We start from the raw sequence: 16,363 nt of genomic DNA, 5'->3' as shown, positions 1-16,363 counted from the left end.
TTTGGTCCGGTATCAATTTTGACTCTAGTTGTTGTCATTGCGACCCCGTTGTCGTGCATAAAATACTCCAGGTACTTTTGAAAATGTTTTGTTTTCGAAATCGTTTTGATTTTTCCGACGTATTTATACAAACTGTCGATTAAACTTAGAAATTCCTAAGCATGTTATAGTCCGATAATCATCGGGTGTTTGTTGATGATTTAACAGATACTGGGTATCTATAGAGCCCCCACTTTAATTGAGGCTTAGACAGGGCGAAAGTCAAAGTACAGGCCCCAGGTCATTCGAAGATTACAACCCAGAGACCGGAGCGACGTCAAAGCCACTCGAAAGGATTCCAGCCAAGGACCTGCCGTCGGGAAGGGCGACGCGAAGGCGACTTGGGGATACGAGTGAAGGACATGCCATCAAGAACAGTTTAGAGTCTTTCGAGTGTTTGTGTGGATAGTTTAAAGTCCGTTAGACTACGTACAAAGGCTCGCCAACCATAGGAATGAGTCATACCTGAAGCATCTTCAGGTTATGTCCTTGAATTGTTTCTTGTTTACGCGCAAAGGCTCGCCATCTATGTTGCAGATATGATGATGCTCCCCAGCCGTGTTAAAGGTACGTTTTGAGGCTCGCCAACTGTGTTGCAGACACGATGTGGCTCGCCATCCGTGTTGCGGATATGATGAGGCGCGCCAGCCGTGTTGCGGATATGATAGGGCTTGCCAGCCGTGTTGCAGATATGATGAGGCTCGCCAGCCGTGTAGAAGGTACGTTTGAGGCTCGCCAGCCATGTTGGAGGTTAAATGGTCGACTGTGGGAAATAGCCGCATATGGCGGGCTTATTTCAGGAGGTTGTTGAGTTAGGGGGCTCCGTGGGGAGGTCTCCGATATCCTGCTAGGGAATTGCGGTGCTTATATTGGATGTTTGTGGTGGCGGAAAGAGATAGGCTTTTTGTAGTCTGAGCCTGGCTCCTGTGGATGGCGGTCTCTATTATCGTCATTCATAATTTCGAATTTCGAAGAGAGTTAACGATTTTTACTGCCGTCGTTCGGAGTTTGTAAAAATAGCGAATGTGAATTCTGGCATTTGCTGTTTGTTTGGAAGATAACGGTTTTTATTTCGTCGTCTTGTGATTTGAAATTTGTGAGAAATAGTGAATTTGAATTTCACTATTTTGTTTTTGTTTGAAAAGTGACGGTTTTAATTCTGTTGTTTAAAATTGTGAAACTAAAGAATTTGAATTTCGCTATTTGTTTTTTGTTTGAAAATGACGGTTTTTAATTCCGTCGTTTTAAATTTGTGAAAATAGCGAATTCGAATTTCGCTATTTCGTTTTTGTGACGAACATGACGGTTTTTAATTCCGCCGTTTGAATTTTTTGAAAATAGCGAATTTGAATTTCGCTATTTCGTTTTTGTGAGGAAACTGACGGTTTTTAATTCCGCCGTTTGAATTTTGTGAAAATAGGGAATTTGAATTTCGCCATTTTGTTTTTTGTGATGAAAATGACGGTTTTTAATTCCGTCGTTTGAATTTTGTGAAAATAGCGAATTTGAATTTCGCCTTTTCATTTTTTTGTGAGGAAAATGACGATTTTTAATTCTGTCGTTTCAATTTTGCGAAAATAGCAAATTTGAATTTCGCCATTTCGTTTTATGTGAGGAAAATGACGATTTTTAATTCCGTCGTTTGAATTTTATGAAAATAGCGAATTTGAAATTCGCCATTTTGTTTTTGGTGAGGAAAATGACGGTTTTTAATTCTGCCGTTTGAATTTTGTGAAATGTTTTGCTGGATGGGATTGGGCGGGTTTGCCCTTGCTTTTAGTTTGTATTTGCAGGTGATTTTGGTTTTTTTGGATTTTTTCCATTTTGTGCCGTCGTAATGCCGAAATTTTGGCTAACCTTGTTTTTGTCTTAATTTCAGGTGAGTGTTCTGGGGCTTCTAGGCCCATTGAGTCCGTGGCTGAGGCCTTGGAGTCTTTGTTCGGGTTTGGGCCGGTTAGTACTCGGATTTGTAAAGGCGTTTTGAGAAGAATTGATAATATGTTATCAATTTTGATTTTTGTGGAAATACGAAAAATGCGAAATTTTTTCAAAATTTTCGACTGACATGGAAACGATCCGTCGCGGATCGAGGTGACTAGCCCTTCCTTCGAAAAAAAGAAGAGAAAACCCCGTATGTTTAAACCTGCGTTATGGAAACCGTGTCGAATTTCGTAAAGCGTGAATTCAAAGAAATGTGAGTGTGAGAAAACACAAAAATATCTGGGTAAGCCTGAAGAGGCGCGAGCCTTAAGGCGAGAAAAATGATGCGTCAGAAAGAAGCACAACTTGATAGGAACAAGTCAAGGTGCATATTCTTAGAATCAGCCCAAAGAGGCGCGAACCCCTGGGCGATACAAGGTGGCTTCCCCTTTTCGGAAAAAAGGCGCTGATTGTTTTGTATAAATAGGGACGTTTGTGCTTCATTGTTTCATCATCCGAAACACGAAAAACATCTCTACGAAAACTTGTCTTCTTCTTCCACAAAATAATTGATGGATACTTTTGAAAATAGGTTGCAACATTGGTGTCGGGATTTATCGCCTCCCGAGAAGTATCAACCCATTGTAATGGGAGTTGGTCAATTGTTGGTGCTTCGTCAAGTAAAGGTTCAATCCTCGTTCGTTGAAGCATGTTCTTGTTTTTGGGATTCGAACATCATGTTTTCGTTTTCCTGAAAGGTGAAATTTGCCCTCTTGCCGAAGAAGTGGGTGCCATTGGAGGGTGGCCCGGTTGTACTCCAGTGCTTCCTCCGACTCGGTTATGTTACAAGGAGAAGTTTCGTTCCATTTTGGGCTTGTCGACGAGCCAAGTGAACTTCCTCCTTGCCCCATAAGGTGTTGACATGTTGGCTCTTATCAAAGTTTTCTCAAACCGTTTGGATGTCAATATCTCGGAGGTGGCTAGGAAAATGGCTCTTGCCTTTTGCCTAGTGCATGCTTACCTCCTTGTGGATGCGTTGAAGAAGAAGGGGTCAAGATGGTATGGTAGCATGACCCTTGTGCATGTTGTTGAGCAAATGGAGCACGGGTGGGATCCATCGTGGTTGGTGCTTGGTGAGATCGTCCAAGCTTTGGACAAGAAGGGTTCTTGTGGAGAAGCTTCTTCGTTTGGATCTCCGAGGACCGTCCAAGTATGGCTCATGGAGAGGCTAAGGTATGTTGAGCCTCCGGTTGATGCTTATTCGTACTCCTTCCGTCACCTTACTATGAGAAAGAAGTTGTATTCGGATTGTTTTTTATCCACCGAGTCCTATTGGACCTCGAAATTGGTGGAGGCGGGTGGTCCTCATATCCATTGGGTGGTGCCATGGTGGCACTTGTAGTCCTTCACGGGGTTGCCCGCTTCGGCCGCTCGTTCTTGTTCTTTGATGGTCGTGGGCTTAAAGGTTGCTTCCTTCATTTATCCGGAAAGGTTTATGAGACAAATGGACCATCAACAAAAGGTGCCCGCTCAACATACTCTCGTCCAAGAGAGTGTTTTTCGGAACTCCGAGCTTGTGGAGATTTTCGAGAGGTGGTGGGCCACTCGGCCGACTTGGGAGGTACCAAACCCCGCTTCAACGACATTGGTGACTCCCGCTTATGTCATGTGGTCAATAACTCTGATGGGTCGTGTCGTTGTACGCCCTCAAACAATATTTTAAGTCTCCGCAAACTACCCTTAGTAGAGCGGTAAGTAAAGGTCGGATCCCAGGGACGGGTATTGGATTAAGCTATCAAATGCAAGTAGTTATGCCTTAGAGTCACAATTTAGTTTGGATTGAGATGGTTATCTAAACTACTAGGCAAGGCAACTGTAAACAAAAGAAAAGCAACGCAAGTAAGGTAAATGGGAATGTAAACAATTGATAAAAGGCACAAGGGTGTCATGGGTTCATGAGGGAATCATGGCGAGATCACATAAACAAGTTTCATAGATGCAAGAAATTTATTGTTGTAGTGGAATCGAGTTATTTTATATCTTACAATTCCTAGGAAGGTTTGGGTCTCGGAGCCGAGTCGGTCAAGACTTTACAACACCTACAAGTTGACTTAATTTCTTCCTATTCAACTATATACATGGTCTAAAAAGCCTTGAGTTGGTTTATGTCTTACAAGTCTTGTTGAATGGGTAAGAGATTCATGATAGGTTATCAATCAAGCATTTCATCAAGCATAACATGTGCATAAGTTGAAACTACAACAAGCAAGCAATCATATGAATTTATTAAGTAAACATCTACCCCATGATTAACTCCCCTAATCCCCCACTAACCCTAGTTAGGAGACTACTCACTCATGATCATGCAAAATATGCTAACAAGGGTGTCAATCACATTAACAAGTCTAAACATGATAGATGGGAAAAACCCTAGGAAAACCCTAGTAGGCGATTTCTAGTGATTTTTTCTCTTCTACCATATCTACCATGGCTCGAAATTCATCAAGCAAGACGAAAAACAAGCGTAAAAGCAGGCTTACCATGGTGAATATGACAAATAAGAATAGTGATGTATGCAAGGATTCAAAGAAAACAGGGCCGAGTGAGAAGGAGGACATTATCCGCACAAAACCCATGCAGGAAGTTACAGGTATCCCCGATTTGCCTTTTCATGAAGTTACTGTGGAAACTGATGAAGAAACAGATGAGGAATTGATTGACAATGATTTATGGATTACCAAACGTGGAAAGAAAGGAATCAGAGAGAAGGATAATCAAAATGATACTGTGGAAAACCCGATTCAATTTACGAATGAAGACATTAAAGAGGAAATCGATTATTGGCAAAATGTTGTGTATTGCTTCATCTTGGGGGCAAACCCTCCGTGGGAAGTATTGAATGGGTACGTTCATCGTATTTGGCAGAAATTCAACATTGACAAGGTCTCTTTTATGCCAAATGGAATATTTCTGGTTCGATTCAAAGAGAGACTTGGTGGGAATACTAAACAATCAGATATGGTAACAGGGGACTTCAATATTGTGATTACTCTAGATGAGAGACTTGGTGGGAATACTAAACAATCAGATATGGATGAGTTTATTGACTATTTGTCACACTGTGGGATGACTGACACTGCATCCATTGGTGCATTATATACATGGTGCAATAAGCAGGTGCCTCAAACCCGATTTTACAGCAGATTGGACATGTTTCTAGTCAATCAGGAATGGATGAATCAATTTCCTGATCTGGAGGCTCATTTCTACCCATCTGGTTTATTTGATCACTGTCTGTGCACAGTTAGTGATATGAAGTTATTGGGGAATAGGAAGGCCAGTTTTAAATATTTTAACATGTGGGGCTCAGCTCCTTCTTTTATAGGTAAAGTGCAGGGAGAATGGCAGAGGGTCTACTCAGGTTGTAAAACGTTTACTGTTGTAAAGAAATTAAAAGCTTTAAAGCCTCATTTGAAATAGATCAATCAGGAGTGTTTCAGTGATGTAGAAAATAGTACAAATATTTTAGAGAAGGAACTGCTTGATATTCAATTGAAGATAGAGCTTAATCCTCAGAATGAAGATCTTATTCATCAGGAAAGGGCCATATCAGAAAAGTTGAAGGGATTACAAAAGGCTAGAAATAGTTTTCTCCAACATAAGGCAAAATTAAGTGGTTGGAGGATGGAGACAGCAATACTGCTTACTTTCATGGCATCATAAAGAAGAGGTGTAGTATGAACAAGGTGATCCAAATTGAAAATCAGCATGGTCAGGTATGCACTGACAGTCAAAGTATACAGGAAGCATTCCTGTACTATTACCAATGTTTGCTTGGTAGTAAGAAACCTACAGACAGGGTGAGACAACAGGTTATTGATACTGGCAAGTGTTGTTCCCCTGCACATAGCTAGATTCTGAACTCACCAGTCACTAATGAGGAGATCAGGAAGATATTTTTTGATACCCCTAGTGATAAATACCCTGGTCCTGATGGGTACACCAGTGCATTTTTCAAGGACAGTTGGGAGATAATTGGTGAAGATATATGTGCTGCTATAAAAGATTTCTTTTCCACTGGGAAACTGCTTACACAATTGAATGCTACTAACCTCACTTTAATCCCCAAATGTGATAGGCCTACTTCTGTCAAGAAGTTCAGACCCATAGCATGCTATAATATGATCTATAAGGTAATATCCAAAATCTTATGCAACATATTATCTTTTGTAATCCCAGATATTGTTAGTGAAAACCAAGGAGCTTTTATCAAAGGAAGATCAATAATTGAAAATGTCCTTATTTGCCAAGATTTAGTGAAGCTCTATAATAGAAAAGCTGTCTCTCCTAGATGTCTATTTAAGATTGACCTGCAAAAGGCTTATAACACTGTGGAGTGGGACTTTGTTGATCAACTATTAGAAGCACTTGGTTTCCCTGTACAGTTCTCTCAAAAAGTGATGACCTGTGTGACTTCTACTTCCTTTTCCCTTAGCTTGAATGGTAGCAATTTTGCTTATTTCAAGGATTAAAGGGGTCTCAGGCAAGGTGATCCAATTTCACCCCTCATTTTTACATTGTGTATGGATTACTTAACCAGAATAATTAAATTTGCTACTGATAACTTCCTATTTAAGTATGATCCTCTTTGCAAAGGAATCATCCTTACTCATCTTATGTTTGCTGATGATTTACTAATGTTCAGTAAGGGTAATGCTCAATCAATCATGTTGTTGATTAGGGCATTTTCTTCCTTCTCTAAAGCATCTGGTCTAACTAAGAACAATACCAACTCAGAAGTGTACTACAATGGGGTGACAAATGCTCTTAAACTGGATATTCAGCAAGCCACTGGATTTGTGGAGGGCACAATGCCATTCAGATATATTGGTGTCCCAATCCAAGCTGGTAGACTCCCTCAGAAGGAATGTAATGCTCTTGTGGAGAGGATGGTCAGTAGAATAAAGAGTCTGGGGGCAAAAAGACTCTCTTATGCAGGACGACTTGTTCTCATAAAGTCTGTGTTAAATACTCTATATTCTTACTGGACTGGTATGTTCATCATCCCTAAAGGTGTGATTAGGAGAATAGAGGCTGTTTGTAGAAACTGTCTTTGTGATGGTAGTGCTGATTACCACAGAGTACCCCTTATTGCTTGGGATAAGGTTACTCTCCCCAAAAGTGAGGGTGGATTAGGCATCAAAAGACCAGACACCTGGAATATTGCTACTGTGGCTAAGCTAGTTGACTGGGTTTATAGCAAAGCAGACAGACTGTGGATCAAGTGGATAAATCAAGTATACATTAAGCATCAAGATTGACACTCCTATGTGCCCCCTGCTGATGTCTCATGGGCATGGAAGAGTATATGTAATGTGAAGAAAGTTATGAAAACAGGCTACACAAATGATCAATGGACTGGCACCAGCAGAGGCTACTCCATTACTGATGGCTATCACTGGTTGAGACCTAAACAGCCTGAACCAGAATGGACACAATTGGCCTGGAATAGATGGAATTATCCCAAGCATTCCATGATCACATGGATTGTGATGAATCAAGGATTGAATGTCAAAACCAAGCTCTTCCAGTTTGGAGTGAGCCATGATGATAAATGTTGTACATGTGACAATGAACAAGAGACCCAGAGTCACCTATTTTTTGATTGCCTGTATAGCAAACAAGTGTTGAATAAAGTTGAGCAATGGTGTGGGTTCAGAGTAAATGTTAATATGGCAGGGGATTGGAGATGCAATACAGGAGCAAAATTGAAGCAGCACGTCCATTTCCTTGTATGGTCTGCTTGTTTTTCTCATATATGGTACCAACGCAACAATACAAGGGTAAACACAACTCTCAGTATGCCTTCTAAGGTTGTTGTAGTCATCAAGGATGAAGTCCAACGGAGGATAAGAGGAAAGCTGAGTTCTAAAAAGCATGGAGTGCAGAGTCAGTAGAGTCGAATTGAGTTGTCTTGGTTTAGAAAATGGGGAATTTTAATGTGTTTTCTAATGTTTTAAAGCTGTTAGAGTTAGGTTTGATAAGGTTTATTTGAGGGCTAAGGCATGTCTTAGTCACAGTCGAAATACGTTGTAATTTTTGTCAATTGTTAATATATTATCTCACATTTCACAAAAAAAAAAATAGACATGATATATGAGTAAAACAATAAACAATAATTAAGCAAAGAGTAAAGAAATGGTACCCAACTTATGATGAACAAAAGGGAAAGAAAGAATAATAGAAGAGAACTTGATTGATCAATGAAGAGTTGTCAATTCTTCAATAAACCCCAAATAATCTTCAAATTACCCAACTAGATCTAAGAATTCTTTAACAACAATTAAGGAAGGATTAATATATAATTAGGCAAATTGATTTTGAATCTACTCTATGACTTGATGCTAATCTCCTATTACAAGGGAGTATTTATACTAAGTACAAGTATTAGGGTAACTAAGGGCTTAAATAACGATTAAGTTCCTAAAATGAAGATAAACGCCTTGCAAGTCCTTCATGGAGATGCCCGAATTACACTTGTTGGACGCTCATGCTGCATGGTGTGGACACGGGGGGCCCACGGGGGCACTTGGGAAACAAGCGTTTGCATTTGTGGAGTCGCCACCAATTTATTGTGGAAAATTGGAAACTGTTCGAATACTTCGCGTCATATCAAGACACAAAGTAATGACATAGACACTAAGAACTTGTTACCCTTAGCATTCTATGTCAAGAATGACTCTCGTGGATAGCAATGAACACGGATGTTCACAGAGATCTAGAGTAAGGGGTCAGGGTACGTATTAGGAAGTCCTTTTAATGAACACCTAATCTCGCCCGCCTCGATAGCGGTGTAATACTACGGATTTTATAGGCTAGTACTCGACCGAGTATGGCCTACTCGGTCGAGTAGAGTGTGTCGTGTAGCCTGTTTGGCTACTGCCCAAGAACACTCGGCCGAGTATGCTGAATATTCGACCGAGTAGAGGGTACTCGACCGAGTATACTCTATACTCGACCGAGTATCCGGTCTGACGGGTAATATTTTCCGCGGTTGATTTAGAAAGGATTGGAGTTATATTAAGACGCGTTTGACAGTTTCTATTCATTTTACAAAACCTAAACTACACAACGTAACTCTAATCATCTCCAAATCTCTCTCTCATTTGCGTGGATCGTTCGTGAGTCTAGTTCATCTTTCCTTGCGTCGATTGTGTCGGTAAGCTTCTAATTTCGTAAGTTCCATTAATTTGTCTTTTAGGGTTTTGCCTAATTTGTGATTTGAGGGAAAAGGGTTTTTGCATGTGGCAATTGGAATTATGTGATTGTTGTTGTAGGTGAAGATGTGGTATTTGTTATGCATTTGTATGATTGATTGCATCATAGCGGATGGCGAAAAGGTTGGGTTTCCCCTACTCAGTTACTGTTGATTGATTAAGATTGTGTTTGTTTTGTAATTGTTGTTATCTGTTGATCATCGAAGTATGGGTGTTGTGGTGACGGTGGTGATGTGGTCGTGTTGTGACGGTTGTGGTGTTGTGACAGCTGTGATGCTGTGGTGTGTGTGATTTTGGTGGAGTCACTTGCGGGAGTGACTTCACACCCTAGTTCGCCCTCCGTGGTACCCGTCATGGGAGGGTGATGTGACTATTATTGGCGCACATTTAGTCCCCTAATTGAACCTATTTTGCATAGTTTTCTAACATTTTATGACCATTTTATCTGTCCAATCCTTCCTATTTGCTTTCCTAGTGCATTTTATATGTTTTGTAGGAAAGGAGACAATTAGGCGGAAATTCCCGTCTCTTGAGGTTATTTGGAAGGACATTGGCAATCTTGGTTGAACGAGTATTGAAGGAAAGGCATGAACCGAAGGCCAACATTACAAGAATAAGGAATTCGCGAAAAGAAACACTCTGCCAAAGAATACGAGCATCCAAGAGAAGAAGACGCTCGTCCAAAAGGGCTACAATCCGAGCGTCCCAGCTCCAAAGCCGCTCGTCCACCCCTGCAACAATCCGAGCGAATTCCCCTCCTGGACGAGCGGATCGTGGCGTCTTCAGCTGAGATGCCCATCTCTCCGAAAGACTAGCGATTCCCTACCTATAACTCACCAATGTTAATTACTAGTTTAGCCTTAGTTAATCTAATGAAGCACTCATTAGAAATTCTTCTTAGATTAGATTAGGAGTAGATTAGAATAGATTACTCTTGAATCTTTCCACAAAATACACATTAATCTCTCCTTAATTATTGTTCAAGTTTGTTACTTTTGGGTAATTGAAGATTATTGAGTTATTATTGGAGGATTGACAAGCCTTCATCAATCAATCAAGTTCTCTTCTTTTATTCTTTGCTTTATTATTTGGATCATCTCAAGTTTGGTATAATTCCTTTACTCTTTACTCTTTATTGTTCATTTCCTCATTCACTTATCATGTTTACACTTGTTGTGATGATTGACACCATTAATGACATGTTTACCATGATAATAAGCGAGTAGTCTCTTAACTAGGATTAGTGGCTAATTAGGAGAAACCAACATGGGATTAATCATGCTTAATCTAATATGTTTTCATTATTAAATTGCTTGCTTGTTGTGATGTCAACCTATGCACATGTTATGTTTGATGAAATGCTAAGCCTATGAATCCTTGCATTTTTACCATCTCTTATCTACTCAACTTTACTTGTAAGATATAAACCAAATCGAGTCTTGTTAGACCATGCATAGAAGTTGAATAGGAGGAAAGTAAGTCGACTTGTAGGTGTTGTACAATCTAATCGATTCGGCTCCGGGACCCAACTCTTCCTATGAACCGTAAGACATAAACCAACTCGGTTCCTCCACAACATTAATTGCTTGCAACTTTGTAAACATGTTTGTATGATCAACACCATGAATCCCCTATGACCCCATGATATCCTAGTCCTTTTAATACTTGTTTAAACCTTTATTTGCTTTATTGTTTGTTTACTTTATTGCTTTCATTAGTCTAGAACACAACTACAAACCCAAACAAATTGTGACACTAGCATAAATTGAGATAGATAGACTTAGAACCCAAAGCACACCGTCCCATGGATCGACCTCGACCTACCACTAACTAGTTGTTTGTTGAGTATTATAAATGTGTTTGATTGGATGTGACCCGATGACATCACTCCACGTTAAAAATGGCGCCGTTGCCGGGGATGGTGCTATGTGATTAAGTTCTTACTTGTTTGTCTATTTTAATTTTGCACCTTGAGGGACTCGTTCCTCAAGGATTGTTCTTACCGTTTTTGTGTAGTTTCCATGCTTGTAGTTGTTTCTTTGTCGTAGCTATGATGGCTCAAGACTTGACACATGGAGTATGTGGTGGATCTTTTGAGTATGACCATGGGTATGGGCAGTTTGAGGAGCAAGTCAACACAAACCTACCTTATTATTCATATAATGAAAATCCTAACTACTACCCCAATTTTTCCTACCAAAATCACCACATCCAATATCCACAACAACCACCCACCCAATACCCATTTTATAATGAGCTTCAATTGCCACAATACAACCACTTTTACACCTACCCACAACAAGAAAATGAACCCATTCAAAATGTGATTCTCCAAATGATGGGAGATCAACAAAACATCTTCAAACAAATGCTACAGGAAAGCCAAAAGAGAGACAATGTTCTTCGAGGCATTGTTACCGAAGGTGAGGGATTGGAGATTCAAATTGCCCAAATGAAAGAATCCCAAGCAATCACTCCCCACCATTCTTTGGACATTGATCATGAATGTAAATTTGAAGTAGTAACTTTAGACATGGAAAATGAAGAATGGGAAGAGCCAATCTCCTTGAGCTCTTGTGAGTATGAAAGTGTGATGTTTGATGAATAAGACACGAGGTTGCGTAAGCCAAATACTCTTAGCCTTTGTGAGTTTGAGGGTGTGTTTTTTAAGGTGAACATTGAGATGGTGGAGAAAGAATTTCATGAAGCGCCCATTCATGATTCATATGAAGATAGCAATGATGATGAGACCATAAAAAGGGCCTATGAAGAATACGTGCCTTACAAGGACCGAGAGGGATGGACTTGTAATATCACCTTACTTGAGGAACCTATCCTTGAGACATTTGAGATATCCTATCATGAAGATGAATGTCCTTTCCCTATCTCCCATGAAGACTACTTGACACCTACCATGGAGCCAATGATTGTTGAAGAGGATATGGTGGACCTTCTTCAAAAGGTCAAAGCATAATACAAAAGCTACTTGGTGGAAAAGCTCAAAGAAAAACTTGCACGTGAAGCTACTTGTGGAAATTTGGCACCCACAATGACAACTTCTAAGGAACTCGATCATCAAAGCCATGACAATTCTCCTTCCACCATGGAAAGATTGATAAATCCAAATGCTATCAGCATCACAAAAATTGAAGGAGAAGGTGGTGAGTGGAAGTCTCTGGACGAATATGAACCATACTTCATACCTAGTGTTGACGAGAATCATGGGCTTATTGGTTTGAAGTATTGGGAAAGCTCTAGTACCAAGGATAAGGTGAAAGAAATAACTTATGGCAAGCTTCCTTGGCCTAATTTCACGTTTAAATGGAGCAACCCATACTTGTGCTTATTTGGAGCTTGCTCACAAGCTTTCGATCTTCTACTAAGAGCCTTGAGCTCTATGGACAAGAATTTCTACAATGTGAACTAGTTTGGTGGAGTCCTATCTCAAACCACCATTTGTAAGATATTTCTTGGAATTTTACCTTGTATAATATTGTAGATTTTTGCATTTTTATTTAATTTCTTACATGAGAGTAGTGAGAGAGAGTTTTCTTACATTTTTATTAAGCAAAATTTCAGAAAAAGATAAGAAGGAACAACAAATTTGTGTAAGGGTATGATTTTGCAAAGAAAAGAAAGAAAAGGAAGAGAAAAGGCGAAAAGACGCTCGTCCCGAGGGCTGGATGCTCGTCCAAAGCCTTCATCATGGTACTGTTCAGCGCTGTATCGAAATCCGAGCGGATTTGGCAGAAGACGCTCGTCCATAGGGAAGCCGCTCGGATTACATTTTGGACGCTCGTCCTAAAAGGCACCTGAAGAAAAGTTTTGGAACTGTATCAGAATCCGAGCGGATTTTTGAGAAGCCGCTCGTCCAAAGTCAGACGCTCGTCTAAGACAGAAGACGCTCGTCTTCCGCCTACTTCAGAAAATGCAAGGTCCCCGTAACGAAATCCGAGCGGATTTTCGGTAAGACGCTTAGACCACTTGAGGCAAGACGCTCGTCCCGACAAGGAAGCCGCTCGGATTCTGGCATTTTTCTCGAATTATACGCCCAGACCCCACCCGTGTCCGCTCGCCTCACCCCTCTTTTCTATAAAAACACCCCCTTTCTCCCTCATTTCCTCACCTTATCTAACCCTAAATCACTCATCTTCATCCCGAAAACACTTCCCTCACAATAAAAGCCAACAAAACCCCAATCTTCCTAATTCAAGATGATGAATATCAAGGGCAAGGCTAAGAAACTTGTTCAATCCGCCGCTAGGAAACGGAAGGGCTCATCCTCTTCATCCCCACAAGCAAGGATGCCGCCAAGGAACTTCCGCCCCATCATGAGAGGAGGGATAAAGCAACTTGAGTACTTCCCGGAGGTACTCTTCACCTCCGATGCCCACCGTAAAAAGTTCGTCGAGTTGCTAGGTAAGCACTATGAACCCACTCAGTTTATCGATACTAGGATGTTAGAAATCCTTGAGATAAGGTACCACACCGAAATGTTCTTTGATGGCTTAGGGATTGGAAAATTATTCCATGCCCATGAGGAGACGTACCTTAGTCTCACCCTGGAATTTTTGAGTAGCCTCCGTATTGTCACGAACACTCGAACCAACGTGAGCATGGAGTTCCGGTTGTGCAACCTCGACCATAGCCTCACACTTGATCAATTTGCTCACATTTTCGGTCTTGTTGTACCAACCGACTATACCGACAAACCCGCCGATTCTTATGTGGACCTACTTTGGAAGGCTATTTCCGGGAGGGATTTCATCCACCAAAAACAGTGCTATACCTTCGCTATCCAACGTCCGGTGATTCGGATCACCGAACGTTTCGTAGCCGGCACCATCAATGGGAGATATGAATAAGATAGGTGCACTCTCATTGATTTAACATTCCTTGAATCCTATCTAAATGTTCAGGGGACGAGGCGATACAACTTCAATACCGGCAAGGCCTATTCCCCCACTTTCCTATGTGCCCATCCCACCGTACCCTACTCCTTATACGCAATTCGAGCCGCAAATCCCCGATACCCCGGGTATTAATGACCTGATGAACCTTATGAATAGAGTTGATCTCGAGGTGCATGAAGGGAAGGTCGACAACTACTTGGCCCTTTATCTCCAATACTATCAAATGGCACAACAAGGGTATATTGACCCTAATGGCCCTCGGCCCTCTTGGGCCCAACCACACCTTTTGTTCCCTAATCAAGGGGACCAAGCCTGGAATCTTGGTGGTCAAGGCGGAGGGCATTCTAGCCAAGGAGGAGGGTATGGCCAAGGAGGAAGTTCTCACCGGTATGGCTACCCTCAAGATGATGATGACGAGCGAAAGATGTCTACCTCATCACCTCCATTTGTATGATACTTTTCTCTCCCTCTCGCCTTTGTATATACATTGCATTTAGTTTAGCTTTCACTTGCATTTGTATTATATTTTATATTGCATTTACATTAGTTAGTTTATATAGTATAAGTGTAATATATCTCACATGATTCATGAAGTTAGTTGCATATAGACTAGAATTCATGCATAGTCACTAATGACCAATCCTATTCTTTTCTACACTAGAGATAGTGTTTAAATCGGTTTGGGGAGGTTTGATCATAGGTGACCATAGTTTACTAGAAATCATGCATCTTCTAGTATAGTGTAGATTGCATTCATTTGTTATATATGTCATATAGAATTGCATTTAGTTAGAGCATGCATTCATTCATGACATTGCATTTGCACTTCAATTTCCATAAAACTTTAAAAATCCAAAAAACATATACTTTCTTTTTTATTCCTACTCCTACATGTACATTGAGGACAATGTCCAAAATAAAGTGAGAGATGGGAATTTATATTCCAAAATACATAAAAATTGAAATTTTTTGAAAAATACAAAAAAACATGTCTTTTTATTTCATAAAATCAAAAACCATAAAAATTTGAAAAATTGAAAATCCAAAAACATGTTCATTTCCTTTGTAGTATAGTCTTGTATATATTATGTTTATTCATCCTTGTTCACATTTATTGACTACGCCACATCCGAGACATGAGGATATTGAAGACCGCATGGTATGATCTTTCCAATGTCCTTTTTCTTCTTTATGTTAATGACTATGTTGCTTTATTTTGATTTATGCGGTATAAACAATGTGATTATAGGACTTGCATTTAGATTATTTGGCATACTAGTTGGTAGAAGCATATGCATTAAGTTGTATATATGTTAGTTGCATCATGGCATATAATTGCATGTTAGAAAAATTTTGTGAAAGCATCTATTTGGGAAACTTGACAAGTGTATATAAGGCCCTTGTAGATACTTTTTCTTCTTAAGACTTTGCTTGTTAGAATACTTGTAAAAAACCCTAGGATGTGTCATGATAGTATCCTTTGACCCATGGATTAAGGCCTAGTCAAGAGTACCTTGTGGTGTGATAACTCCTTGGCTACCGTTTATTCCAAGGTGGCCCTTGAAACCATGCAACCTGTTGGAGCTTGTGTCCTCCACAATTAGTGTGATAACATTTATAAATCTCTTATAGGTTCACAAGAGTATACTTCGTATTTTATCAGTTGATTAACGATTACTTAATAACGGTTGGCTTGCTAGAAAGTTTGACATTATTATCATACTGATGGCGGTAATCAACTGGTTCCTAAAAGTCACACCTAAAGGATGTGTTTGAGAGATGTGATTATGGAAATGTAATCACATTGATGCCTTATATGACTAAACAGTTAGTCAACGTGTTGATGAGACGATTATTTAATGCCGATTAAATAATATTAGCTGAGACGAATTAACTGTAAATTCGTAAATTGAATATAATAAGTTATATTTAATTAATGTATATAATGTTAGCTTGAACGAATTAATATGTTAATTCGTAATTAAATGTAATCGGTTATATTTAATAAGCTAATTATAAATATGTGATATTTATAATTAAAGTATATTTTATACGATATTGACACAGACCGACATTAATAAATCCACTGCAAGCTGTTGTGTGTAGACATATTAATACGGAATTATATAAATGACAATTTATAAATAATACATTTTATACATTTTGTATACTACCAAAATAAGAAGATTTAATCTCCTTATTTTTGTTAAGTAG

General features: G+C 39.8%; 1 protein-coding gene across 1 annotated transcript; it reads left to right on the top strand.

Annotated features, from left to right (window-relative positions):
- The first annotated feature begins 7,346 nt into the window (after nucleotides 1-7,346).
- Nucleotides 7,347-7,916, top strand: LOC141619869 (uncharacterized). Its single transcript, XM_074436891.1, has one exon. It carries the CDS (start codon nucleotides 7,347-7,349, stop codon nucleotides 7,914-7,916), a length of 570 nt encoding a protein of 189 aa, XP_074292992.1.
- Nucleotides 7,917-16,363: the final 8,447 nt, after the last annotated feature.

This window comes from Silene latifolia, chromosome X, assembly GCF_048544455.1.
Source record: "Silene latifolia isolate original U9 population chromosome X, ASM4854445v1, whole genome shotgun sequence".
Taxonomy (NCBI): domain Eukaryota; kingdom Viridiplantae; phylum Streptophyta; class Magnoliopsida; order Caryophyllales; family Caryophyllaceae; genus Silene; species Silene latifolia.
The sequence above is the reverse complement of the archived record's forward strand: the minus strand, read 5'-3'. Positions and strand labels throughout refer to the sequence as shown.